This window comes from Microtus pennsylvanicus, chromosome 13 (assembly GCF_037038515.1).
Source record: "Microtus pennsylvanicus isolate mMicPen1 chromosome 13, mMicPen1.hap1, whole genome shotgun sequence".
NCBI classification, from domain to species: domain Eukaryota; kingdom Metazoa; phylum Chordata; class Mammalia; order Rodentia; family Cricetidae; genus Microtus; species Microtus pennsylvanicus.
This window is the reverse complement of record NC_134591.1, coordinates 68,308,094-68,335,755: the sequence shown is the minus strand read 5'-3', so window position 1 is coordinate 68,335,755 and position 27,662 is coordinate 68,308,094. Positions and strand designations below refer to the sequence as shown.

The 27,662-nt window shown below is 56.3% G+C and overlaps 1 protein-coding gene across 3 annotated transcripts; it reads left to right on the top strand.

Annotated features, from left to right (window-relative positions):
• Epha8 (EPH receptor A8) lies at positions 1-27,662 on the top strand. 3 transcript variants are annotated; one of them, XM_075945600.1, is made up of 17 exons: positions 1-164; positions 4,906-4,970; positions 10,186-10,849; positions 16,594-16,749; positions 18,522-18,857; positions 20,933-21,057; positions 21,166-21,328; positions 22,074-22,167; positions 22,567-22,634; positions 23,418-23,513; positions 23,591-23,776; positions 24,037-24,098; positions 24,588-24,797; positions 25,074-25,223; positions 25,308-25,498; positions 25,663-25,836; positions 25,968-27,662. In XM_075945600.1, exons 1-17 carry the CDS (start codon positions 74-76, stop codon positions 26,080-26,082), a joined length of 2,946 nt encoding a protein of 981 aa, XP_075801715.1. In that variant the 5' UTR covers positions 1-73; the 3' UTR covers positions 26,083-27,662. The 3 variants fall into 3 exon arrangements, with proteins under 3 accessions (XP_075801715.1, XP_075801714.1, XP_075801713.1); XM_075945599.1 differs by having other exon boundaries at positions 23,349-23,513; positions 25,663-25,797; XM_075945598.1 differs by having other exon boundaries at positions 23,349-23,513.

The window sequence follows — 27,662 nt, the reverse complement described above, 5'->3', positions numbered from 1 at the left end:
GGGTGCGGGAGAGGCAGGAGCGCGCCACGCGCGGCCGCCGGGCCGAGCCCGAGGAGCGCGGCGCCGCCCGGCCATGGCCCCCGCCCGGGCCCGCCTGTCCCCTGCTCTCTGGGTCGTCACGGCCGCGGCGGCGGCCACCTGCGTGTCTGCGGGGCGCGGCGAAGGTGAGCGGAGCGGCGGGGCGGGGGCGGGGGCGGCGCTGCCCGGGGCGCAACTTCCCCGCCTCGACCCCAGCCAGCCTGGGCTCGGGATGGCACAAACAGGGGCTGAGGGAAGATACACAGGGGATTGAGAATAGAACGCCAGGGCAAAGGGACATGACTGGACAGAAGACAGACGAGGTATGGAGGAGAGAGGGGACAGAGAGAAGGCAAGGGATGGGGACCTAGGACAGAACGAACTGGCAGGCACCGGACCGACAGGGAGACAAGCAAGATTCCAAGAATCGGAAACAAGATACAGAGGACTGAAGGAATGGGGGCTGAAGATGGCATTGAGAAACAAGGCCAAGAACTGACAGAGACCAGAGAACAGGGGTTAGGAAACATGGGTTTAAGGGATGCTTGAGAGTGGGGTGGGGGCGGAGGCTGGCCAGGGGAAAGGGGCGCAATGGAGAGGCACTCGGTGGGAAGAGGTGCGGTGAGGAAAGGACTGGGAGAGACAGAGGCATGCTGCCTCCAAGAAGGGTCTTGTCTGGGTCAAAGCCAGGTGCCCCCTTCACTCAGGCCCCAGGAAGGTGGGAGGGTCACGGAGTCATCAGGACATCAGGACCAAAAGAATCTGGGAAGGGATTTGTGGTGGGGGAAGAGACGCCGGAGCTAGAGGGGCTCCAGGGTGCCCACCCACACCCTTTCTTAGTCCCACCAGACACTACAGTCAGACCAAGGGTCCTGCCTCCTACACCCCAGCTTCTGGTGTGGATTCTCCTTAGGATGCTGTGCCAAGGAGGCTGTGGCCCACCGTTCAGGGCTAAAGCCAGTCTCGCCAGTCAGGCAGGACTTATAGTGCTCACTGCTCCCTAGCAAGCTGAACTCTTCTTCCTGCTCTGAGTGTCCCTGGAATCCAAACATTTAGCTCAGGGGGCCCAGCCAGCCCACAAACACAGGCTCTTTCATCCACACAGACCCAGGCTAGCAAAACCTGAGATGCATGGGCAGCACGCATGCCATCATGCACACAGCAGTGCAGCCATTGCACACGCATGTGCACAGTATATGCACATGGAAATGTATTGTGACACCCACGTAGGCATGTTAGGTGCCGCAGCACACTCGGAAAGAGACCCTGTGACTTACATTCGTCCCAGGGAAACGTGTGCACTCTGAGACAGGTAGGATGCTGTCCCCAAGGAAAGCAGAGCCGAGGAGGTATGGGGGCGTGTTGCAGGTGGGCAGGCAGAGCTGGCTGGCTATCTAGTTATGAGACAGGTTTGGGGGTCATTCTTCTGAGTGAGCAGGGAAGGGGGCAGAGGCAGGTCAGGAGAAAGATGGCCTGAGAGAACAGTTTTCCCAGAGCTGGGCCAAGTGCTGCGGTATGCGTTGGGGTGGGCTAGGGCTGGGGGTGGGGGTGGTGTTTCTAGCCCAGTAATTTTTAAGGAGGTCTACAGAAAGGCTCCAGGAGTCAGCTGTACTCCCCGAGTCCTTTCCTCAACTGTTCGGTGGAGGAGCCAGCCACCTTCCAGAGTCACAGGCTGTGGGTCCCAGAGTCTCCATGGTACAGTGACTCTTTCTCAGGCTCTAATGCTGCAGATAGATCCAAGGTAAGGAACACATGCAAAAGAGGGGTCACAGCTGGAGGAAAGGCAGGCCTGGAAAAAGGGGAGAAACCTGCCCACACTGAGGGGGTCATGGCTAAGTGCAAAGTACAGAGCCAAATGATAGCTTGCGGAGTGGCCAGCCAAGCAGGGGTGACCCACACAACTCAGATGACCACATTATGGAGACCTGGGCCCGATGTCTACGTGGAACTCCCAGGAATCCTTGCCCTGTACAGAGCCAGAACCTGCTAGGGAGACCATTGGGGACTCGGGGAGAAGGCACACTTCCCAGCTGGGGACCAGCGGAGGCAACAGTGCCCAGCTTGGCTAGCTGCCCGTTGCTCGCAGTGGCTGCTGGGCAGTCGTACACCTGCAGAGATTCCTTGAGTCGCGCCAGCCACCAGGCCCCTTCTAGCTCCCTAGTGTGGACAGTCCTCCACTTCAGGGTGGTCTCTAAGGCAGTCTGCATGTCCTGCCTGATGTCCCTGGGCCACCCCGATTCTTTGGCCTCCCCATCACGTGCTGTGTCCTCGGGGAATGTGAATCAATTTAAGTATTAGTCTCAGCGAAATGGAATGGGGGAAGGTGACAGTTCTGGAGAGAAAAGGAATCGCATAATGCCTTCCACGGTCCGGCGGGAAGCTGCGGTGGAATTATCTCTGCTGCTCAGCACCTCACGGCCCCGTGTGGTCCCCAGTACAACCTGGACAGGGAGTTCTCAGAGGACTGCCTGTGGGCATGCTCCAGATGAGGAAACTGAGGCCTGAAGGGTTCAGTGGGAAGCCTCAGAGTCCAGCCTCCCATTTTCCAAATAGGAGATCCATCCAGAGCAGGGAATCGATCCCACGGTCTGGCAAGACAGGAAACCAGGCAGCTATATGATCAGGGGGTCTGGTCCAAGGGGCCTCAGACTGCCTGACAGGCCTAGTACTGGAACTCCACCCAGTTCCCATCAACCGCTGTTGGCGTGGGTTGTCCTTTGAGGTTCATCCCACTTCTCCTCCGTACCCTCACGGATGAGATGCTGAGATGCGAGGTACGATGGCTGGCAATGGTCCAGAGGAGAAGGATGGGAGGAAAGGGACAGAGAATGGTCTGGAAGGGATCGAAACAAACAGCCCTGGACTCCTGTAGCCTGTTGTGAATCCAATAGAATTGACTTTTGACTTAACTGTGGATTATCTGAGGACCGGCTGATGTGGTGCTACTTCCTAGGGACAGAACCCTGTAGTCAAGGTGTTCAGGGGGAGCCTCCATGGCAATGGAGGGTCCTCTAATGTAGAAGCAGGTCTGGACTGGGCTGTTCTGTGCCTGGAAGAGGGGCCTCAGGCTGAGACCCACATGTGGGATACTGGCTCATGTGGTGACACCTCTGGGTGTTCTTTCCCCACGCTAATGGGGCCCCATCGGTCTTGGGGGGGCTGCAGTACAGCCCCCTTCCCTCCCCCAGCCAGCAGGAGGAAAGAGCTTGCCTGACCCACTTTTCTCTCTATTGCCTGAGAGCAAAGAAGGGAGGGAGACGGAAAGCCTTCTCTCTGCCTGCGCCCCTGGCGTAGGGCTGGCTCCAGAGAGGGGACTTCCCTCTGTGGGCATTTTTTCTGGTTCTGGTCCCACCCAGTCCCTGGGGACCTAGAAAGGAGTGCAGAGGAGTCTTCCCCCGTTCAGCCAGGCTCCTGACATTGAAGCGGGAGGGTGGAAGGAAGAAGAAAATGAGTCTGTAAGAGCATCCTCACTCCACGGTTCCTGATGACACTTGGCTGCGTCTTTGAGGGCCAGAGAGGGCCAACTCGGAGCTATGCAAATGTCAAACAGAAGGATACCCCTCCTCCCGGTGGGAAAGTTCCAAGAGCTTTAACCATCTGTGACCTAGCCAGGTCACATTCCACCCTGGTAGATGGAAGCCCATGGTGGTGGGCTAGGGAAGGAGACCCACAGAGGACAAAACAAAACACGGAAGGCTATGGGGCTTTGTGCCAAAGGCATATTGAGATTAAAAAAAAAAGCAGAGCCCAGAGACAGGAAGGAACTTTCCTAGGACACACAGCAGACGCAGATAGTTGAGACTGGAGTCCTGTTCTCTAAGCAGGATAGCAAGGGAGTAGGCATAGGGTTGTAGGAAAAAGAACGGAGTGTCAACAGGACCAGCTTTGGACCAGGCAGCTGGCCCTGTGCTTTACAAATGGCTTCCTTGCCCCAATCTGAATCCCCAAGTCCTAATGATTCATTTTACAGATGAAGAATTGAGATTCAAAGAAATAGAAGCCATTTGGTAATGAGGGGCTCATGTAGCAAGGGCCCAGGAATGCCTGATCCCAAAAGCAGGCTCTTTACTTTGTGATTCTGCCAGACCCCCCCAGGTGGTCGTGGGGCCTGACTTTGAACAAGCTGGCATTTGTGTCAGAGCTCCTCCCTGCTGCCCAGGGCACCACCCAGAGAACCTGCTTCTCTGGCTAGCCTTGTCAAGTGGTAGCTCTCTCTGTGATGGCCCTGCTAGCCACACCCGGGCTTCTAGGCAGATTCCGAACCTCTTAGAAACATATGTCTTTCATTCCTAAGTGGAAGTAGTACAGACTGCTTCTCTGGACTGTCATGAGACACCGTCATAGGCAAGGTGTCATCTAAGGCTCCCGTGGGCAGAGTTCAGCACACAGATGGTGTCAGGAGGGAGCTCTTGTCCATCCACGACCTTCCCATTCCTGTCTTCAGTGGTCTAGCAGGTGCCGACCTCCATCCTGGGGACCCTGAGGACATTAAGATCGTGCCTGTCCTCGGGGAAATGGTGGGACCTGATAGTGTAAACGTGAATGCTGTCATCTCCTTAGAGAGCACTGGGGGTAAACACCACCACCCCCGTTCCACAATGGAGGAATCTGGGGCTTAGAGACGGTGAAGAGGCAGAACCAGAATGGCCCCCACCCAGACCCAGCTCTGTACACCCAGATATTCCAGGAAGCCCAGGGCTTGGGTAGCACGTGCTGCAGTAGTGACGTGGCTGTTGGTTGGGGCGTTGAAGGACACTGGCAAGAACAAGCATCCTGGGATAGGAACTGTGAGCTCCTGGGAAGGGGCAGCTAAGAGTGACCGGTGTGGTTGGCGCTGGCTGGAAAGGGGTCCCAGGGTCCTAATGCCCTCTTGTCTTGTTTTGACAGTGAACCTGTTGGACACATCCACCATCCACGGAGACTGGGGCTGGCTCACGTATCCGGCTCACGGGGTGAGTGATGGAGTTGCGTCGTCTCTCTGAGAGGTTACAGTTTGGGGTCTTGGCATGACACAGGTCAAAAGGAAGCAGAGGCTCTGAGAAGTGTGCTCATTCATTCAAGGGCACAGAAATAGGAGGCAGAGTGGATAGTTCTTAGCAGTTTAGCTCATTGGCACCCCTGGGGTCACAGAGCCGGCTCTGACACGGGCCCCCAATTCCTGTCTAACCCTCTGTTTGAGAATCTTTGTATCTGTGCCCTGGACTTGCGTATTCACGGCCTGCCCAGCTCAGGCCCAAGGTAGTCGGAACCAGAGCAACAGAAAAATAGACAACCAAGTCCACCGAGACCTTCCTTCGTTTGGGCTGGGTCCCCTCCCTCCAACTGCCAGGCCTCACCAGGACTCCTAGGACCCAGGAGCATTGAGTGTCTGTCGGAATCACCTTGTGCACAGCAGCCCACGATGGCACATTCCCAGGCCCCATCAGGTCTCCAGGTGACCGTGGACTCCATAACAATACTGCACAACCTGTGGCCAAATTCCGTGGACATCATAGTAAAGGTAGGACAGTGACTGGTGGGACCTGGGTCACCACCTCACCTCCCCAGGCCTCAGTTTCCCTGTCTGTAGAAAGGCAGGTGTGCATGGTGGTCTAGGCTGTCACATGGCCTTCGTGCAGGGTGGGACCTCAGCAGTGTGGCTCTTAGAGTCAGTGAGCATTGTTACTAGTGTGTGCGGTGATTGTATCCCATAATGAACACACATACGTGACACGAACCCTTGTCCCAGCACAGGCATGTATATTGACGGCTTTTATGAGTACTTTTGACTTTCATAGTCCTGGGGACAGGACGTAGTTTGTCCTTGATGATGACAGCGGCACCAGGAGTTCAGGCCTGGAAAGGGACAGGGTTTTTTTTGTTTGTTTTGTTTTACCTCGGGTGGGGTTTTCTTCTTGGATGCCAGGATGGATCTCTGCTCTCCCTCCTGGGGTCTCACGGCAGGCAGCAGTGGGCCGAGCCAACAGCCATCAGCTCTGGGCACAGGACTCTGGGAGCTGGCAGGGACAAGCCCCAGTGCTGTTATTCTCGAGGCCCAGAGCTGTAGCCTGCACAGCCACAGATTTTGAGGACAGAGGCTGGGCCTTCTGCTCCTGAGACATGCTGCTCAGTGTGGCTGTCCTTGGGAAGGGCCTGGGATGGGTCTGTTCACGAGAAACTCCAGTCTCAGGCCTGGTCCATGCTCAGTGCCCTGATACTAGCTGAGCAGGCATCTCCCTTGCCTCGTAACTGTGAGGTAGAGGTAGCCTTGGCCCCAGGTGGGCTCTGTGCTGGCTGTCTCTGTTGCCCTGGGGCCAGGGCTTGGCCATTAGGTTAATGAGAACCTGGATTTGGTTTGGGGAGGCTCACACCTGGTGACAGATGGCTCAGCTTTTCAGGCATGTGCAGCGTCTTCTTGCTTCTAAGATTTGGAAAACAATGATAAAACCTTGTGTTTATATCACGACGGGAGCAAGTCCTTGGGGGATAGTAGGCCCATTCCACAGATGAGGCCTGCATCAGTGCAATGAATGCAAACAAGCAAAAAAGCCCCAAAAAACAAAAGGCAAAGAACCCTCCTCTGGTGGTGAGCCAAACTCAAACCGAGATCTCTCTAGGCCTGGCACCTACGTGGAACCCATAGGCACCTCAGGTGGTCAGGGCTTGTCTGACCTCCCTGTAAGGGGTGAGGGAGGATTCATATTGTCTGCTGAGCCAAGGATGCACTCCAGGGATGCCTGGACTTGCCCAAAAAGGAATAGCTTGCTGGCTCCAACCCCAGGCTTGAAACTGAGCAGGTAGAGCAGAGGCGTGATCACGTACTCCCATCTCGGGGGCCCTTCTGCTGATCCTCCTGCCCAGCAAGGAGGAAAGCCTCTGGGACTGGCTCACCAAGCTCTGCCCAACTCTCTGCAGCTTGCTCCTTGGTCCTCTGGTCTGTGCTTAGCATTGGGGGGTGGTATCTCACTTGGGCAGAGCATAGCTGAAGGTGTGGGTACCAGGCCCCAAGATGGTCCAGCGTTGCCTTCTCTGACCAGTGGGATCGCACAGGCCATTCACCTCCTCGTTTATACCAAGATGATCATGGAGCATGCTCTGTGCAGTTGCAGAGAGTGACGCATAGAAAGGGCATTGGCCAATGAGAAGCCAGAAGCTTTTGAGAGCTTAATCTACTCTGCTTAGGCCCCGACCCTGTGTACTTAACCAGGATGCATCTCTCTTTCTGCCCCGCTGGAGTATCCAGTGCCTTGCCTGTCAACAGCCAAAGTGCACGCTGCCCTTAGAAGGGGGCATATTACCGTCCTCACCTCCCTTGACCCTTACCATGCCCTGGAGTAGCTAGAAGAAGCAGGCATTCATAGATAAAACACCCAACACTCAAAGAGGAAGTGTAACAGACCCACGGCTGCACAGCTGCTTTGCACAGTTCTGTTCCGGGAAGAGAACACGGTGGGGGACAGCCTGAGGTGTCAGCTGCAGAGGTAACTTGGGTGCGAGTGGCCCAGAGTGGTCTTGACTGGGCTGGCTTGTCCTTGCATTTATTTCCAGGAACCTGGCCACTCCAGGCGTCTGCCCTCACTCTGGGGCTGCCAGGGCTGGGCCAGGCCATTGGCACTGGTGGGGACAGCTGGAGCGGACTCTGTTCAAGCTGGTTAATTTATCTGGGCCCCTGGCAGGAAGCAGACAGGGAGCATCTGGCAAGCTTTCTGGTGTTCCGTTAACTGTGACAGTGACTTTAGCCCCAGATGTGGCACCACTGCCTGGAGCTGGGGCTACGGTGTGGTGTGGGGGGCAGCAAGCACGGGCTCTTACAAGTGAGACCACACCTCCCAGAAGCTCTGTGGGCAAGAACCTCATTCTAATGGTCCTGCAGGCATGCAGGCAGAGCAGGGATGTGCTGGCAAGGGCAGCAGTGCATTCGTGTTCTGCTCTTTGAGCGTCTTCCTGTGCCAGGCCTGAGCTCAGCACTCTGTAGACATTTTCTCCTGGCGTCCTCCCAGCCTAGCAGAGATGGGCCTGTCTGGGGGTGCTGGGGTTGCTGCTGGTGCGGCCAGCAGAAATGAGGACAGGTGGAGGGCCTTGTAACAGGCAGGAAAGGCCTTGGGGCACTCAGGACCCCCACTGTGCCACACTTAGAGCAAACTCAACCTACAGATTAGTCAAGTGTCAGGAGGGAGGGTCTTCAAGCCCCCCTGCCCCATACTGATGTAACAAGATCCTTAGTTCCCACAGGGCAGAGAGAGAGAGTTAACAGAGGTGGACATGGCCGTCTGTCCTCAGCCCCCGCAGTTTCTTGAGGCCCTCATGACTCAGCCCAGTGCCTGCCCCTGGCTAGAGCTAGGTAGTGGTGTGGATGAGGGAGCCAGGGCTCTTCCCTCACTGTGCCTACATAAGCCCCTGCTTCACCCAGGATGTAGCTGGCAAGTGCCACATCAGAAGGGCTCAGGTGTTACCCTCCCTCTCCCATCTGGATCCAGGTCCCCTGAGCTGTCACTCTCCACTGCTGGGGGGGTCAGGAGCCCACTTTGTTTTTGTTTTGGTTTGGTTCGGTTTGGTTGTTTTCTGAGACAGGGTTTCTCTGTGTAGCCCTAGCTGCCCTGGAACTCGCTCTGCAGACCAAACAGGCTGGCCTTGAAGTTACAGAGACCTGCCGGCCTCTGCTTCCCAAGTGCTGGGATTAAAGGCGTGTGCCACTACTGCCCAGCTCCCATTCCTTTTTAAGGCTGAGTAATAGTCCCCTGTCTGTGTGCGCTATTTTCTCTGTCCGTGTGTCTGTTGGTAGACAGGTAGGTTGTGTACTTGAGATGTTTGTGTTTTCGGTGCTGGGGATCAGACCCAGGGGATGTTGCATTTTAGGCAGGCTCACTCCATAGCACATCCGGTTGCCCGCCCACCTCGTGAGCGTGGTGGGTATACAGGTATCTCATCAAGACGATGTACACTGGGAATCGCTGCCTCGTGTAATTCTGGTTTTTGAGGCCCTCGCTACACTGCTTGCCACGGCAGCTGCACAGTTCAATAATGCACCAGGCTCAGTGATGCACCCGGCTCCCGCGTTCTCCGTGCCCTCGCCGGCACTTCTTTTCTGTTTAAATATCTAGCGGAAGAGAAGTGGGCTCTCACTGTGGGTTTGATCCGCATTTCCCCAGTGGTTAGCGATGTCGAGTGTCTTTTCTTGTGCTGTTTAGCCATCTGTGTATCTTCTTTAGAAAAAAAATGTCTTTTCAAGTCCTCTGCTCCTTTTTTAATTGGACTCTTAGTTTTCCGTTGGTGAGCCGTATTTATTTGTTATGGATATTAATGTCTCGTCTGATATATGGTTGGCAGATTTCCCCTGCTTCCCGGCTGCCTTTCTTTCAGCTCTGTGGGGGTATTTGGTTTATCTCTGTTTCCATTGCCTGGCTAGGGCCAGACAGAAGCAGTACCGCTTAATTTTCCCTCAGCCTCGTTCTAGCCTGAGTGGGGTCCAGACCATCCCTAGGATCCCAGGCCAAGGACAGTGGTGCAGAACCTCTTTCAGTGGCTTTCCTGCCAAGCACACAACATAGCTCTGAGTCCCATCCCCAGCACTCCACCAACCAGTCAGGTCTGTAATCCAGGCACTCAGAGGGTCCTGGCAGGAGGAACGGAGGCGTTCGGGCTTGATTCTGACTACAAAGTGTGTTCAAGGCCAGTCTGAGTTACAAGAGACCCCATCTCCGACAAACTACAAACCAAAAAGCAGCAGGGTAAAGGGAAGAGTCCATCAGTCATTCAGCAAGCGGCCACAAAGGAGAGGGAGCCGGAGAGGGATTGAGGTGGGGTACAACCTAGGGCCACTGCTTCTTGTATTGGACAGGTCCCTTAAGTAGCTCAGTGGGAACTGGACTCACCCACTTCTCTAAGCTAGACCTGTCACCCTGGGAATGGAGGGACAAGCCATATAGAAACAGTGCTCAGAGCCTGGGTGGCAGTCAGGCGAAGATGGGCTCTGGTGTACCCCTTGGTGGCACACAGCTGGCTCTTCCTCAGTAACACTTCCATGGGCGTAACTTAAGGGTTCATTTGCAGATATCTGGCATTGGGCAGTGGTGACTTCCTGCCCAGAGGGACATTTCTCCTGTGCTTTTCCTGGTACCTATGCAGGGGCTGGCCGGAGAAGGCCATGTGTGGCCTCCACCCTAGCAGACTGTGTTCTCTTTGCCACAGTGGGACTCCATCAATGAGGTGGACGAGTCCTTCCGGCCCATCCACACGTACCAAGTGTGCAACGTCATGAGTCCCAATCAGAACAACTGGCTGCGCACAAGCTGGGTGCCCCGCGACGGCGCCCGGCGTGTCTACGCCGAGATCAAGTTCACACTGCGTGACTGCAACAGCATTCCCGGCGTGCTGGGTACCTGCAAGGAGACCTTCAACCTTCACTACCTGGAGTCTGACCGGGACCTGGGTGCCAGCACACAGGAGAGCCAGTTCCTCAAGATCGACACCATCGCGGCTGATGAGAGCTTCACGGGCGCTGACCTGGGCGTACGGAGGCTCAAGCTGAACACGGAGGTGCGTGGGGTGGGCCCGCTCAGCAAGCGCGGCTTCTACTTGGCCTTCCAGGACATAGGCGCCTGCCTCGCCATCCTCTCCCTCCGCATCTACTACAAGAAGTGCCCCGCTATGGTACGCAACCTGGCGGCCTTCTCAGAAGCAGTGACCGGGGCTGACTCGTCCTCGCTGGTAGAGGTGCGAGGGCAGTGTGTGCGGCACTCGGAGGAGCGTGACACACCCAAGATGTACTGTAGTGCCGAGGGCGAGTGGCTGGTACCCATCGGGAAGTGTGTGTGCAGTGCTGGCTATGAGGAGCGGCGAGATGCCTGTATGGGTGAGTGGAACTCAAGGCTGGCTGGCCGGGTGGGTGGCAAGTGGCTCCGTGTGGGCAGGGCGGCCAGTGTCCATCATCCCCAGTCATCTGGCTCCCTGTCAGCAGATGCACAGGACATCTGGGGGCTGGGGAACAGGCAGGTGGCCTGTCCTGTGGACATTGTCAAAGGGATCAGGTATGCTATCAGGCGAGTCCCTAGGGTAGGAAACCACTCTGCATGCTAATTCATGCGGCCGTTGTTCTAGGGGCTTCACATGTATTAACTTACTCAGTCCCCATCACCACCCTGTGAAGCATTGGCTGTTAATGTCCTGGTTTTGAAGATGCGCAGAGAGGGGGAGCAGCGTGCCCCAGGTCACACATCTAGGCAGTAGCCAAGCTTGATTTGGATGCTGGCTCTGGATTCTAAGCTGAAAGTCAACCCTCTAAATTGTGGAGTGGACAGAAGCAGAACCAGGGTTCTGAGTAAAGAAGTGTAGGGAGGGGACATTGCAAAAAACATGTCTACAGGGCCACCCAAGGAGGACAGGCTGGGCTGGACTTGTCACATGGCCCTAGACTCAGGGAAACTTGCAAAGTAAGTGCTGTTGAGAACAGCTGAGCAACCGGGTATTCCAAGACTAGGCACCATACTGCATGCACGCGTGCTTGCCTGTGTCTGTGCACGTGCACACACAAGCATGTGCACACATTGTGCTCTCTGGAGCCATGTGGGACCCTGCAGCCTGGTATGCTGAGAACAAGTTACTTAGGGGAGTTCCGTGGGCACCAGCTGGGGCACCAGCTGGTGTGGGGCTCGGCCTGCTTTCCCTCTGCCCTTCTTGGATCCCCTAGAGGCTGGACACATGGTCCCTCTGCCACCAGAGCACAGACAAGCCTGGCTATGGAAAACTTTGGTTCTGGCTACAGAGGGTTCAGGGAGGGACCTTCCTCTGTGGCGGCCATGGAGACACCTCCTACAGACCAAGGAGAACACACTGTCTCTATGGCACCTTTTCCAATGTTTGCCATATTTGGAGACTTTAATGTATTCCCTTAACACATTAGGTCGGCTATTCTTCCACTGAGTATCGTGTGCTCAGGGCATGGAGATCTGGGCCGGAGGCCTCTGCCCTTAGGAAGTCCCCATCCTTACAACAGTTTTCTAAGTGAGATGGGATTTTTTTTTCTTGCACATGGGACAAACCGAGACCCTCTAACATGAGAAGCAGAATGGATCTGATCCCAGGCCACCTGGCCCTCAAGCCAGGGACTGGCCCCTCAAGACTCCCCCTCTACCTATGGAGCCCACCTATCCCATTCAGGCTACTAGTGATGGGTACAGCCATGCCATCATGACTAGGCAGACGACTGGCTAGTAACACCTGCTCAGGGCTGTCTCAGCTCCCAGTTCTGTATGCCACCAGCTCTACAAGTAAGCCAGCCAGTCCCACGGGGGCCAAGACAAGCTGGCCTTCGGGAAAGACTAGGAAGTCCCCTTGTTTGGAAGAGGTGAGAAACGGCGCAGGGCAGGGCTCTTGGTGAGAATTCCTCAGAGACTGGGAGGCCAAGGCCAAGCTTCCTGCCTGCCGCTGCCAGCCCATTAATAAAAAATAACAAAGACGCGCAGGGCAAGGTTAGGGAACTGCAGTGTGTTTTGAGTTTTACATTTAAATCATAATGCAACGTAATTATGCTAGTTGCAAGATAATTACAGGTTTTATAAAAAATATCAATTCACAGTGCACTGCAGGCAGCCATAGGGATGAGCTGCGGGTTTCGAGTCCCCCATGGAAGGACACTCCCCAGTCCTGCTGGTGGCATCTGTGACTGTCTATGTCACCCCATCTGGAAGGAGCCACATATGGGGTCTGAACTGAGACCTTCACATGGGAAGCCAGGCCAGCAGCCTTGCCTGGGTCTCTGTCTGGAGACTGTAAACTCTGCCGTGTCACCTGGCTCCTCAGGTGACCAAGTGAGATTTCTTTCGGGCATCAGAAAATATCAGAATCGTATGCAGCTAGTCCAGTTTACCATTGAGAGACAGAGGTCCAGAGAGGTAAAGTTACTGGCCCAGGGACACACAGCAGGGACTGGTGGGTAGATCTCCAGTCTCCGGGATCCTCCAAGCAGGAAGTTGCCAGTTAGTGACTCAGTGACCTCCTTAGCCACCTGTACTCCTCTCTTCCCCCAACTCCTTCAGCATGTGGGGGGGCCTTGGAGCATCACCCCCATCCCAAGTGGCAGGAAGAGTCTGAAGCCTAGTTGCTGTCCTTCCTGTCACCTGGATGGGAATGTAAATCACCCTCGGGGGCCCTAATCATCTTTCTATAAATATCAGAGGCTCATGCGGAGGGGAGCGGGGACGACGAGCTCTTTCGCCTTCCTGCCTGTGTTTAAAATCTGATTTAGAATTAATTTCCTTTGGTCGACCACGGGCGGGCACCTTATTTGTCAAATCTCAGGCTTGGTGCAGGGGGAGCAGAGAGGTGGCTGAGGCTGTGGGCAGCTGCCAGCCTGACAGGCAGGCTGGGCAAGGTGCCCTCGGCGGGGCAGCGGCCTCTCCTGGCCCACAGCCTGCCGCTCCAGCCCTGTACCACTCCGGAAGCCCCCTGGGTCATTGGGCAGGACCAGGCCACAGCCCGGAGCGCCTCCATCTGTCCCAGCCACTAATTCCTAGCCCAGCCTCCAGGATCCAGGGCTCCCTGAGGCCCGGTGATTAGTATTCTTATTAAAGATGATTTTATTTTCAAGGCGTGGATTAATCTGGCCTTGACACGTGATAGCCATATTGGGTATTAGCGGAGCAGGAGGGAACTGCCAACCGGTGAGCTGTAGGAAGGCACAGCCAGCCTGTGGAGAGATGGCTTGGTGGTTAAGGAAGACACAGCCACCTCTAAGCTCAGGACTGTGAGGAGAACCAGGTAGGGGCCCAGCTAGGTGGTCCTAACTGTCTTTGCATCACCTCCAGGCTGAGAATCTGGGGCTGAAGGCTGCAACTCTCTGAGCTGTTCCCTCTTCTGCCAAAGGGTCCTGTGTGTTGTTGTGCAATGCAGTGACAGAGTGCTTGCTGAGCTTGTGCAAGGCCCTGGGTTCTAGCCCTAGCATGCACACACATACACACACAGAGACACGTGAACACATACACACAGACACATGCACACATACACATACACACAAAGGCACATGCACACATACACACAGACACAGGCACACAGGCACATGCACACATACACACAGACACATACACACAGACACATGCACACACACACATACACACAGATACAGGCACACATACACATACACACAAAGGCACATGCACACAGACACATGCACACAGGCACATGCACACATACACATGCACACACACAGGCACACGTACACATACACACGCACACAGGCACAAGCATACGGAGACATGCTCACCGACACACAGGCATACGCACTCAGGCACACACACATACAAAACAATTGTACTACAATTGCCGATTGTATCTAGTTATAATAACCGGTGCCAGGTACCACCAGATCCTGATGCTCACGTGACCCTCTCTGCAGCCCCAAGCAAGCACTATTGCTGTCCCCGTTTTATAGATGAGGAAACCAGGTCCAATGACATGCCCTGTGTCACTTAGCCCAACTGTGGGGTTATACCAGAAAGAGATTCAGTCAACCCCCTGTCCCCCTGTGCCCATCCAACAGCCATGAGCTGTTGACAGCCAAAGCTTTTCAGAGATGCCTGTCACATTGTGCTCCCTTCATGCCGTGCCACAGCAAGATGTCCCTAAGAACTGCTTCTCTGTCCATTGCTGCTCCAACGGCTCCCTGGGCAGAGCCAGCTCCTCTGACCTAGTTTGTAGTGGAGGGGCAGGGGAGTGGGGAATGGGTAGGTAGGGGAGGAACAGCACACAGGGGTCTGCCCACCACAGTGAGGGCACTGTTGCTCAGCACAGTCCCAGGTCCAGTATGGCGGTGCCAAGCCCCCTGCTAACAGTGCTGCCCTGATAGCTCCCTGCCTCAGAAGGAGCCTGTGTCTAGGCTGCACCCCAAGACAGATCCCTGTACTCCGAGCCCAGATGGAATCAAGCCTGAATCTTCTTGGGGTCCCTTTGGATGGGGCAGGTACCTCAAAACGTGGACATATTGTCCCATCACCTGACAATGCTGAGCCCCCAAAGTCACTCTAGGGTCATCCTTTCCCCGACTCTCACTTTCTTACAAGTCTGCTGACTTTTAGAATTTGCTTGGCATTAGCGGGTATAATAAAGAGATCTGATCGGCATCCACAGGCACCGTGCTCTGAAATGACATCCTTAAATAAAACTCTGGGGGACTGGCTTTTCCAGAGTGGGATTTAGTGTGAGAGAATCCAGTGAGCCTGTGACTGTCCCTGTGGCACAGGACTTCTGCTATGACAGAGCTGGAAGCGACTGGGTGGCATTGGGTGTGCCTGACCTTCCAGAAGGGTCCCATGAGTACCGGCTTTGGCACAAATCAATCCTAACCTCCTAAGGATCTGGGAGGTCCTGGATTGGGAATCCAGGAGGAGAGACTGACTGGGAAAGGGAGATGCAGGGACAGGCACAGTCATTTCTGTGTGTCAATGGAGAGGGCCAGCAAGGCTGTCATCAAGGATCAGTTGGAATGGATCCAGAAAGAGGAGCTCAGCACATGGATAGGAGAGAAAAGACACCCTGGGAAGAAAACCCAACACGTGCAAAGGCCCTGAGGCCAGCAGCCTGTTCAGACTGGCCTGGGGATGGGCGACTGCATTGGCCTGGCAGAGAAGGTTATTTTTATTTGGAACTCCAAGGGACTGAGTGGGGGCATGGGATTCCAGAATTCCTGCACCCATCTGCCTGTGTGATTTTGTTCTTACCTTTCAGACATAACCCTCCTTGGGGAGGGGGGCTTCTGCCACCGCCCTCCACGATCCCCTTGCCCTCCTGAACACGATTTCATCATGTTTACTTTGTGTCTCCTTCTCTAACATGGTGGCCCCCAGAAAGTGGGTTGGGTTCCTGTCAGGGTCTCCTGGGTCTGGAAGGGGCCTGGTCCTGGGTCCTTCTCTAAGCTATCTGGCCAGATGTGAGAGAGCAGGTGGCGCCACTATCACTCAGATGAGGTAGAACAGGTGAAAAGTTCTGCAGAAGAAAGGATCGGGCAGGAGACAAGCCGCTGGCAGCAGAGGTAACAGGGTAGTGGGCCTTGGAGTTAGGTTCCCTAGGGAACTTGTGAGGCATGAAGTATGAGACCCCAGCCATAGCCTTTGCCACTTTAGAGTTTGTGCTCGAGCCAGGAAGCTGGCTTTAATTGGGGAGGGTCCCTGTTTGTCCAGGCTTGGGCCAGGTCGTGCTTGGGGCTTTTCTTACTCGCCCACATTCCCCCCTCTCCCTCTTTGATCCACTCAGGTCACGCAGGTCATGGCTTTAACCACCCTACCATTGATTCTCAGCTGCTTAGGCCCTGTAAGACCCCAAGGCCAAGGAGGGTGGGTGATTTGGGAAGCTTGGGAGTGGGGTTTTGGGATGTCCCTTTTAGTATTGGGATGCATACTAGCTCAGCTCCGTGCAACCTTACAGAAGTCAAATGTCCTCTCTACACTCTGTCCCTTATTCATTGGTGAGGATAGCAGCATCGTATTACAGACGAGAAGCTCGTCCCTCCAAGATCCCCCAACACACACACTGGGAAGCTCAGGGGGAGTCCCCCTGAAGCCGTTTGGTCAGCCCCCAGATTGCCTGCAACTGTCTTATCCTCCACAGCCTGTGAGCTGGGATTCTACAAATCAGCCCCCGGGGACCAGCTGTGTGCCCGATGCCCACCCCACAGCCATTCTGCGACCCCTGCAGCCCAGACCTGTCGTTGTGACCTCAGCTATTACCGCGCGGCCTTGGACCCACCGTCGGCAGCCTGCACCCGTGAGTATTGCCTAGCAGCTCTCCTGGTAGGACCCCCAAGGTTCAGGAGCTGTGTGTCTGTGAAATAAGGGTGGATTGTGTGTAGGGGAGGGGACTGGCCCTCACTGCAGCATCAAGCTTGACCTCCTGGAGTCTTGATGTGGTCCCCTGCCATCTCTTTAGGGACACCCAAGAACCTCCTTCTGTCCTTCCCTCGGTCTTTCTCTCCTAAAGGAACATCCAGTCAGGGCTCCTGCTTTCCTGGAGCAAGGTGGCTTTGGTCATCAGACTTGGCAGTGATGTCAGTGTCCCAGGGCTGGGTGGGCAAGCCTTATGCTCAGTGTGAGGTGAGGGTAGGAACCAGAACAGCACTCCCCCCCTCACCGTCCTAGACAAGCCAGCAGGAGCTGCTGGATGCTGGGAGCTGCGTGCGTGCGTGCGTGCGTGCGTGCGTGCGTGCGTATGTGTGTGTGTGTGTGTGTGTGTGTTGGCGGACCCACGGGTGATGTCTGAACGCCTGAGTGTGAGTGTGCAGCATGCATTTGTATTCATGTGTATTACAGATTCTCAGGTGGTTGTGTGTGAGACACAGGACAGTTGAACGGATTCCTGAGCTTGCACAAGTGTGACTCGTGCCTGGAGAGGGTGTGGTTCTGTGTATGTGTGCCCTGTGTACCCAAGGGGACTCTGAGGGCTGCAGGACTGTCTTGGCATTGATGTTGTTCCTCAACCCTGGTCCTTGATCTCCACTGGCCTGGGGCTCAGCATTCACCAACCCTCGCTCACTGCCTGCTGCAGAGGGGCTTGCATGATTTTGCGTGGAAGCTGCTGCCTAGATCCCTCCTCCCTTGCCCCTCCCATACCACCCAGCCCCAGGCTCCCTGCACAGGCAGGTCAGGGCTTGAATGTACTCACACCCACGGGTGCCACACACACGCATGCCAGCCGTCCCTCCATAGTGATTCCTGCCCAGGCTTGAGCATTATCTTGATGTGAACCTGATGGGGCAGAAAGAATTCCTCCTAGCTCTCGGTCCCAAGCAGGTGCCCACATTTGGCTAGACTCTGGCTTCTTCCTAAGCCCAGGCTACAGAGCCCAGAGCTACCAATTGGCCTAAGTCCGTAACTCCAGGCTTTTGGTGTCTTGTACCTTGGGCTTGGAAATTCTTTCCTACATCTTTCAAGAGCCCCAAGAACCCTTTAAGAAGGGTTCTGAGAACGTGTGCTTCTAATCTCTCAAGGCCAGGATTCCCAGCCTGGAATGATGAGCCCTGGGGTCCTCTACCCACCCTGTGCTCTCCCGGCTCAACCCCCATGACACACTGCCCAGTGCCACAATTAGCTCAAGTAAGGAGCCACCAGCCCCTCTCCCCAGAGTCTGTGTTGCCCAGCCTGGGGCTGTATTCCAGGACAAGGCAGGGATGTGTGGTACCACACAGCCTAGTGCATACACGGCAGGATTCCTCTTCCGCAGAGAGTGCTTGGTAGCATTTCTGTTAGCATAAGAACGCAGAGATGAGACAGGTGGACACGACCAGCCTGTTTACATAAAGCGTGGCTGCTATGGGCTCCCCAGGGCTGTGCGGTGTCCCTCCAACTATAAGTGGGAATTGTAGGACACACACTGTGACCCTGTGACATGGAAACTCAGGCTCCTTTCTCTGATGCTGGCACAGTCTTCACCCTGTGAGCTTCTGGAGGATGGAGTGGATGTGGCTTCCTTAGTAAAGAGGCCCCAGATACAATGGTGGTCTTGGGCCAGTGTCACCCCAACTTGTTACTCTCTGCCCTCAGGGCCACCCTCAGCTCCAGTGAACCTGATCTCCAGTGTGAATGGAACATCCGTGACCCTGGAGTGGGCCCCTCCCCTGGACCCAGGTGGCCGTAGTGACATCACCTACAACGCAGTGTGCCGCCGCTGCCCCTGGGCCCTGAGCCACTGTGAGGCTTGTGGGAGTGGAACCCGCTTCGTCCCACAGCAGACCAGCCTGGCACAGGCCAGCCTGCTGGTGGCCAACCTGCTGGCCCATATGAACTACTCCTTCTGGATTGAGGCTGTCAACGGTGTGTCCAACCTGAGCCCCGAGCCCCGCAGTGCTGCCATGGTCAACATCACCACGAACCAGGCAGGTAGGCGGAGCAGCCCTAGGGACCCCCATGCCCCCCTAAGCCATTGTCTCTCTTGGCTCTTCCTTCCCACCAAGACCTAAGCAGGGGACAGTTTTGCCTGTAGGAAAGCAGAACCCATACTGTGAATGGATGTACTCCAGAAAGTACAGAGGCAGGCTTCTTTTGGGGGGGGGAGGTCATAAGCCTGGATTCTAGAACTTTCCCTGCCTATATCTCTGCTTTCTCTCTTGTGCAGTGGAAGTAACGGCACTGCCCTCCATACTGTGGAGGCATAGAGAGGGGAGAGTGCCCAGCCCAGCAGATGGCAACAGAGTCTGACGCTGGCCCAAACTGGCCTTGAACCCACACCAGTCTTTTTGCCTTAGCCTCCCAAGTGCTGAGATGACAGATACGGCCCTCCACTTCCAGTTTATGCGGGGCTGAGTATCGAACCCAGTGCTTCATGCATGCCAGGCAAGCACCCTACCAACTAAACCACATCCCCAGCCCCAGATATCATCACATCAGTGCCTATTTCCAGAGCCAGGTGGGTTTGGATATATTCTGGTCAGCTGGACTGAGTTCAGCCCCCCAGAGGTTCGTTCTTTTCAAACTCTGGGGGGGGTCCTGCCTGTCGTGCAGCAGCCTGGTCCTCAGAGCATCCAGGGGCAGCTTTCTATGCTTGGTCACCCTGGAACATTCCCAGGACCTTCAGCTCCGCCCCACCATTGACATACACAGACGTGGTTCAGAAATCCCCTGTCTCCACATAGAAAGCCGAGGTTGGGACCCAGAGAAGCAGCCTCCTGGGAAGTTTACCACTCCCATCTCTCCCATGGCCCAGTGACATCTATCCAGGACACACCTCCTTTCCCCACATCTTTCCCACCATCTTGTCCAGCAGTGTTCAGGAATGGACCCTTGCCTGGGTTCACAGCCCTGTTCCTCCAGCTGTCTGCAGGAGTAGGAAGGCAGGTGGCTGGCTGGCGCGCGGGGGGGGGGGTGGGCAGGGAAGAGCAGAGACCCCAGCAGCATTTGGACAGCACCCACATTAAAAAGAGATATGCCACTACCCCACTCCACCCACTGCAGATCTCATGTGCTGTCCCTGTCAAAAGGCCCACGAGGCTCTCCTTGCAGAGTGACCTCAATTGCACCTGCTAGTCTTTTCCCCACCTTGGTACCATGGCCACACGCAGCAGGTGCCTCTCCTTGTTCTGTACCCCTGACCATCTGCCTGCCAGCCCTGGTCTCCTTAGAGCAGCCTGCAGGGACAGCCGAAAGTGACTTAGCTGGCCCTGGCTAGCGAGAAGAAAGCTACGGCAGAGCTGTGAGCTCCCACATCTGACTCCCTATTTCAGGTCCTTCCATAGGGGCTTCTTGACTTTTCTCGTCACAGTGTCTAGCAGCAGCAGCATCTATTGGGCACCAGCTGTATGCAGTCCCTGCCTTCAAAGTGCTCCCAGGCATGCTGGAGCAGCAGGACACCTAGACGCAGGAAGAACTGGCCAGTCAGGGTCTCACTCTGCAGCCCAGGCTGGCCCTGAATTCATGTTGATTCTCTTGCCTCCACCCCAAGTATTGGGAGTACAGGTGGGAGCCACCATGCCCAGCTTATGTCATTGTTTGGCCTTGTCTGTAGCTATGTGTGACCTTGGAGCAGACTCAGGAGAGCACAGAATACCTGAAGATGAAGCCAGGGGTAGGAGGCAGGGCACCTCCGGTGACCAAAGAACCCCTGAACACAGACAGGCCTCCTCAGCTCCTGCCCCTTGTTGTCCAGTGCTACCCCAGCCAGGACTCCAGCCCAGGGTCCTTCCGCAGGCATACCTGCTATAGCCGGACCTCTGCTCAGGGTGAAGGCCCTGAGGGCAACCAGGTCTATCCACGTGTAGCCAACTTCATATCCCAGCCCAAGAGCCAGGCTGTGCTGTTGTGCTGGCCGCAGGGAGTGTCCAGGAGGCAGCCAGTGCCTTTGCAGGGTATGGGGCTGCTGATTTTCCTGGTGTAGCAGAAGGGTCAACAAGCTCAGTCTGGGGTTTCAGAGGGGCCTGGGCGTGGCCTATGCTGGGCCTGATGGGTAGCTGCCACCCCAGCCCCGTCCCAGGTGGTGGTGATCCGGCAGGAGCGGGCGGGGCAGACCAGCGTGTCCCTGCTGTGGCAGGAGCCAGAGCAGCCCAACGGCATCATCCTGGAGTACGAGATCAAGTACTACGAGAAGGTTTGAGCAGGTCCCCGGAGGTGGGAGGGCGAGGAGCCAACAGGGGCATGGGCACCAAGGAGGGCCCCGGAACCCCGCGGCCTCACCGCCCTCGTCCCTTTCCATCAGGATAAGGAGATGCAAAGCTACTCCACCCTCAAGGCCGTCACCACCCGCGCTACCGTGTCAGGCCTCAAACCAGGCACTCGCTACGTGTTCCAGGTCCGAGCCCGCACCTCAGCTGGCTGTGGCCGCTTCAGCCAGGCTATGGAGGTGGAGACCGGGAAACCCCGTGAGTGTACAGAGGGGGAGGGACAGGGAGCCCCACTGGTGAGACCAGGAGGAGGATGAGGAGGACAAGCAGGGGAAAACCTGTGGCCATACCAGGCTGAGCCCTCAGGACCCCTGTTCTCATTATCCAATCCAGTGGGACCTTTACAGACAGGAAGGCCTCTTCAAGATGACCTTACGGGTGTCCCAGGGACATCTCTCGGAATCTCATGTTCTCCACAGACGGTAGAGGCTTTCCCGTGTGTATTCTGGGACCCACAGCATCCACATCACTGGGCCTTGTTGGAAATACTAATCCCCAGGCCTGTTGCCCTGAATCAGAAACCCTGAAAAGGGGGCCCAGTGGTTAAAGGTGTGCACAAGCCCCAGTGCTTATAGGTCATTTTGAGACCAAAGGTGGCAGTCATGCCCTTTCCCTTCCATTTATTGTGTGGCCTCCAGTAAGAGTTCTCAGAGCCTCCGGTAGGCTGCAGACGGTGCCAGGCCCGACCTTACAGGGCTGAGAAGAGAGGCCAGCGCTCACGTCTCTCAACACACTCCTGGTGCTGTGGGATTGACAGCAGCACAGGTGGTTTTCAGCTCTTCTTTGTTTGAGTCAAAGAGGGCAAGTAGCTGTCCCCAGCATGCACAGCTTGCACAGTGGGAAGCCAGGCAGCCCAGCTGCACGAACTCCAAGGGAAGCCTAGTGCAGGGTGGCAAAGGAACAGAGCAGGCTGTTGGTTGCAAAAGACCAGGTCTTCCTGCAGGACCCCGCTATGATACCCGGACCATTGTCTGGATCTGCCTGACACTCATCACGGGCCTGGTGGTGCTCCTCCTCCTTCTCATCTGCAAGAAGAGGTAGGTGCACCTCTGCCCCACCCCAGCCACAACCCAGCCTTGCCCAGCCAGAACCTATCCCCTCCAACCAACCTCAGCCCTGCCCCAGCCACAACCAAGCCCGTCCCGCCTCAGCCCCACCCCAGACACATACATGCCTAGTCATCCTCAGCCACAGCCTAACCACGCCCAGCAACACCCACGCCAGGAAAAAAGGGGACTTACTAGGGTGGCCCATCAGAGCCATAGGGCTATCCCCATGGGTTGTGAGCCCCAAAACAAGGACTGTCCCCTGAAGACTTGCTGAGGGACAAGAGCCAACCTGCTGGGAGAGGGGCATGCTAATTGATCTTCTGACTGGGTCTAGGCTGGCCTGGCCCCAGCAGGGTGGTGACTGCTCCCACCCCCATCCCCATGCAGGCACTGCGGCTACAGCAAGGCTTTCCAGGACTCGGATGAGGAGAAGATGCATTACCAGAATGGGCAGGGTGAGTGTGCAGCTTCACCCCAGCAGGACCTAGTGCAGGGCTGCCAGGTCCAGCTGTCTATAGGGAAGGCCAGGCAGGGCCCAGGCTAAGGCTACTGTTACAGAGGCATCTCCCACTTTGCCAGATGACAGCCTCCTGGGGGATGCTGAAGGCTCTTTGATCAGGCCGAGGCCCAGCCATGTCCACTCAGACCTAGTTCATGTGTGATTTCTCTGGTGGGGATTTGTGCAGTTTTGGACGAGAACCCCACTACAGAAAGATTTCCAGAGTCCCATAGAGAGATTCCAGGAAGCAGGGGAGACATGGGGTATCTTCCCCTCCACGTCCCACCACTATGCCCGTTAAATGCCAGTCAGAATAGTCTTCCCCACGAGGCTCCTCCATGCAGCCTTGGAATCCTTAGTGACCCACCTTCAGGCAGAGTTGGCACTTGTGAGCTCTTTTTCTTAGTAGCATTACCATCCTAAGAGCAATTTTAAGATTGCATGGGGGTGGGGCACAGAGAACAACAGACATGTCAGAATTAGCCGGAGACCCAGAACACAGAGCCACGTCATAGACTTCCCGCTTATGTCTATGGGTAAGCCTTGTGGGGTCCCTGCTGTCTGACACTAAATCTAGGGATTCCCAGAGACACCCCATTCCCCCCAGGAAATATTGGGAGAGGAAACTTCCTCCTGTCCCTATTGAGGGCCCTTCTCCTTGACTCCTCAGCACCCCCACCTGTCTTCTTGCCCTTGAATCACCCCCCGGGGAAGTTCCCAGAACCCCAATTCTGTGCAGAGCCCCACACCTACGAGGAGCCAGGTCGAGCAGGCCGCAGCTTCACCCGAGAGATCGAGGCATCCAGGATCCACATCGAGAAGATCATAGGCTCGGGTGAGCCCCAGAGGCTGGGAGGGGACCCGAGTGGAAGCTGGGTTCCACTGCTGCCTGCTCCTTCTGCGCCCCCACAGGGGAGTCGGGAGAAGTGTGCTATGGGCGGCTGCAGGTGCCGGGCCAGCGGGACGTGCCTGTGGCTATCAAGGCCCTCAAAGCTGGCTACACCGAGAGACAGCGACAGGACTTCTTGAGCGAGGCAGCCATCATGGGCCAGTTTGACCACCCTAACATCATCCGCCTTGAGGGTGTCGTCACCCGCGGTAGGTGCCAGACAAGGGTAGCTTCACCTTGTGGGATGCTCCTACTCACTGGGGGATCAGGCCCAGCTGCTGGGCCATCCTAACTCTGTCCCTATGTCTCAGGTCCCTAAATGACCCTGGAGTGCTCAGAGCCCAGGATTACAGTCGGACCCTAAAAACGGTCCTGACCACCTCCCTGGGTGGGCATATGTTCTTGGGGTCCCTGATCAGCAGCCCTGGCCCTGCACACACCAGGCCTGCATCTCCCTTTCCCTGTCCAGGCCGCCTGGCAATGATCGTGACAGAGTACATGGAGAATGGCTCTCTGGATGCCTTCCTCAGGGTATGTCTGTGCCCACGCGGGGGAAGGGTGCTCGTCCTTCACTGCCACCCACACAGATGGGGTATGTTCGCTTGCCGTCCACATATGGAGGTTCAGTCTGGCTGCTGAGGGTTTGTAAGCGGCATCCCTCACCCCACCCAAGCTTTCATCTCGCATACGTGGGGGAGAGGCAGGTACAAGGGACATCTTGAGGGTCAGGTGATTGAACTGCTTTCTACCATCCTACCGTGAAGGTCCCACTTTTGCAAGGGCCCTTACTGCCCTGCCCCAAGCTAAGGGATAGCGTGTCCTTTGCCACCACTGCTGGGTATTCACTGGGGACTGTCATACCTGGAACGTGACCCTTCTGGGCCTCCATTTCCCCAGAGGAGACACCTCTAAGCAGCTCGACACTTCACTTTGCCCAGTCTCTAGGGAATTATGGGAAGTTCCCCAGCCCTGAACCAGGAACTACCTCCAAAGCCCACACCACTCTGTGTCCCTTTGCAGACTCACGATGGGCAGTTCACCATCGTGCAGCTGGTGGGCATGCTTAGAGGGGTGGGCGCCGGCATGCGCTACCTCTCAGACCTGGGCTACATCCACCGTGACCTGGCCGCCCGCAATGTCCTGGTAGATGGCCATCTGGTTTGCAAGGTGTCAGACTTCGGGCTCTCGAGGGCTCTGGAGGATGACCCTGAAGCCGCCTATACCACTGCGGTGCGTTTCCAACATCTTCTTGTGAGCAGGGGGTATAGGCAAGGCTTTATAATTGTTTCTATAGCTTGGGGGGCAGCCCGTCACGTTCTGATGTGTTTTGTGGAACACACCATGTGTTTCAGGGTTCTTTAGTCTTCCCTTATCTTTCTAGTGACTTGGGAGGTGGGCTCCCCTAAGACAGGCGCTCTTGGTTGGTGGACTGGGAAGCAGGACTCTGCCTGGGGCTAGAGGACAAACCCAGCCACCGGTCCTTCAACATTTTTGTATCCATACCAGGGAGGGAAGATCCCTATTCGATGGACAGCGCCCGAGGCCATTGCCTTCCGCACTTTCTCCTCAGCCAGCGACGTGTGGAGCTTCGGAGTAGTCATGTGGGAGGTGCTGGCCTATGGTGAACGGCCCTATTGGAACATGACCAACCAGGATGTGAGTCTGGGGCCCAGGGGAGAGGAGCAGCAGTAGGGCTCCAACAGGGAACCCGGCCTGAGCCCAGCACTGTGCCCCACCCAGGTCATCAGCTCAGTGGAAGAGGGTTATAGGCTGCCAGCACCCATGGGCTGCCCACGCACCCTGCACCAACTTATGCTGGACTGCTGGCATAAGGACCGTGCCCAGCGGCCTCGCTTCTCTCAAGTCGTGAGCGTCCTCGATGCTCTGATCCACAGCCCTGAGAACCTTAGGGCCACAGCCACTGTCAGCAGGTACCTGAGCCCTGCACCAGCCGTACTGCCTTCTTCCCAGAGTCCAGCTTTGCAAATCATCTACCTTATGTGGGGCTGGGATGGAGGGAGAGGATGCCCAGTGCCCATGTCCCTGGCAAAGACCAGAGCCCTGATAGGCTACTCACTGGATTCTCTACACCCAGGTGCCCACCCCCTGCCTTTGCCAGGAGCTGCTTCGACCTCCGAGGAGGTGGAAGTGGCAGTGGGGACCTCACTGTGGGGGACTGGTTGGACTCCATCCGAATGGGCCGGTACCGGGACCACTTTGCAGCCGGCGGGTACTCCTCCCTTGGCATGGTGCTTCGCATGAATGCCCAGTGAGTGACAGGGCGGGGAAGAGGGTGCAGGGCCAGAAGCAGTTCCACAGCAGTTCAGGGGTGGGCAGTGGGCTCTCTTCCCAGCTCCCAGACTCCTAAGACCAAACTAGTGGACCTTGTTTCTTTGGCAGGGATGTGCGTGCCCTTGGCATCACCCTCATGGGCCACCAGAAGAAGATCCTTGGAAGCATCCAGACCATGAGGGCCCAGCTAAGCAGCACTCAGGGGCCCCGCCGGCACCTCTGACTCCTGGCTGCCTGGCCCTGGTCGTACTAGCTGTTAGGGGCTCTGCAGGGCCACCCAGAAGTTGCAGTAGCCCCGGAGCTCTGCCGTAGAACCTACAGTTACAGCAGTCAGGCATCCGGGACAAGGTTCTTGGTGCTTCAGGTGGATAGAACACCTGCCCACTGGAGGCACAGGACCTGTGTCTTCTAGAGCCTGGGCCCTCCAACACCAGAATCCAAAAGCGATGTCACTCCCCTACCTGTGTGTGCATTCATGCATGTAGGTGGTAGTCAGAAAGGTCCTGGCAGCTGATGGAAACAATATGTGATCATGTCTCTGTCCCCAGATGTGTGCAGGTTACCACGTGTGTGCTTATCCACTAGAGGAGGAGCCACATGTGTGTGACCACAGATAACGCATCATGGATGAGGAGGCATGATAGTGTGAGCAAGGAATCTGTTCTGACACTGTCCAGTTCCCAGTACCCGTGGGGACCAGGCAGAGGCCCACATCCACTCCCCCCCAGTGCCTGGAGGCTGGAGCCCAGGCTGCTCCCGAATCACACCAGCACCAGGCCCACCGTCCAGCCTGGGTGAACCCACCATGGCTATATCTCAGGTCCGGGCCTCCTTCCTATATGGGGGAGCCACCTGTAGCTTCTGCCTGGCTCCTCTTGCTGCTCAACAGGAAAACAGGGTTCCTGGCCAGTCCCTCTGGCCACCTTCCATAGAGGGTCACAGCAGAGTGTGAGATGCCCTCAGAGGGGCTCGGCTGCCTGGCCAAGCTCTTACGGCTGTGATGCCTCTTCCCAACTTCTCACTGCCCATCCCTGCCACCCCTGCCCATGCTGGGAACAGGAGCATGGGGCAATTGCTAAGGCCCAATCCCACCCCTTCCTATACCAGATAGGAATGCCCAGAGAAGGGGATGCCTTGTCTGAGGTCACATGACAACCAAATTCCAGATCGGGCCCCCTTCCTCCCAGTCATGGTCTGTGAGGATGGGAGGGGCCTGGGAAGCCCGTCACCCACAGGCTGACCCACCCGTTACGGCCCACCAGGGTATGTAAATATCTTTTTTTCTACCATGTCAGGATATTTTTTCCTCACTCCTGGCAATGCAAAAATGGTCTTCAAAGCACATACAAAGCACCCCGGGTGAGAAAGCCCCACCCTGGGGGAGGCAGGGCCCAAGGAGCCCCAGCACAGAGCAAAGGGCGGCCCCCTCCCCTTCCCAGCCCTGCCCACAGCCAGCACAGCACCCCGCGAGACACCAGCACTGAGCCCCTTCCCTCCTGCAATAATTCAGGGGCCTCAGCCCCACCCAGGTGCCGCGGCCAGCTCCTGCGCTTCTATATATTATAGTACTATGTAGCTGAGCTGCCCTTCCTTCCTATGGAAGTGGGAAACATGGTCAGGACACGAGGTGGGGGGACACCCAGTCTTCCACCCCACCCCACTCACCCAGTGTCTGGGCTTGGGATCCTCAGGCAAGGCCTCTGAGGTGGGTCCCCCTGGGGGCTCCTGGGGCCTCTCTGTGGCTCCCATTCTGTCTGGAAATTACCTGTGATGAGAATAAATTCTGTCTCATCTTTGCCTGTG

Bases quoted from the DNA above. Each gene is read 5' to 3' on its own strand.
- Epha8 (XM_075945598.1), top strand. From the start codon at position 74: ATGGCCCCCGCCCGGGCCCGCCTGTCCCCTGCTCTCTGGGTCGTCACG. The intron at 10,850-16,593 runs GTGAGTGGAACT...TATCCTCCACAG, and splicing joins GCGGCGAGATGCCTGTATGG to CCTGTGAGCTGGGATTCTAC. The intron at 23,777-24,036 runs GTAGGTGCCAGA...TTCCCTGTCCAG, and splicing joins TGAGGGTGTCGTCACCCGCG to GCCGCCTGGCAATGATCGTG.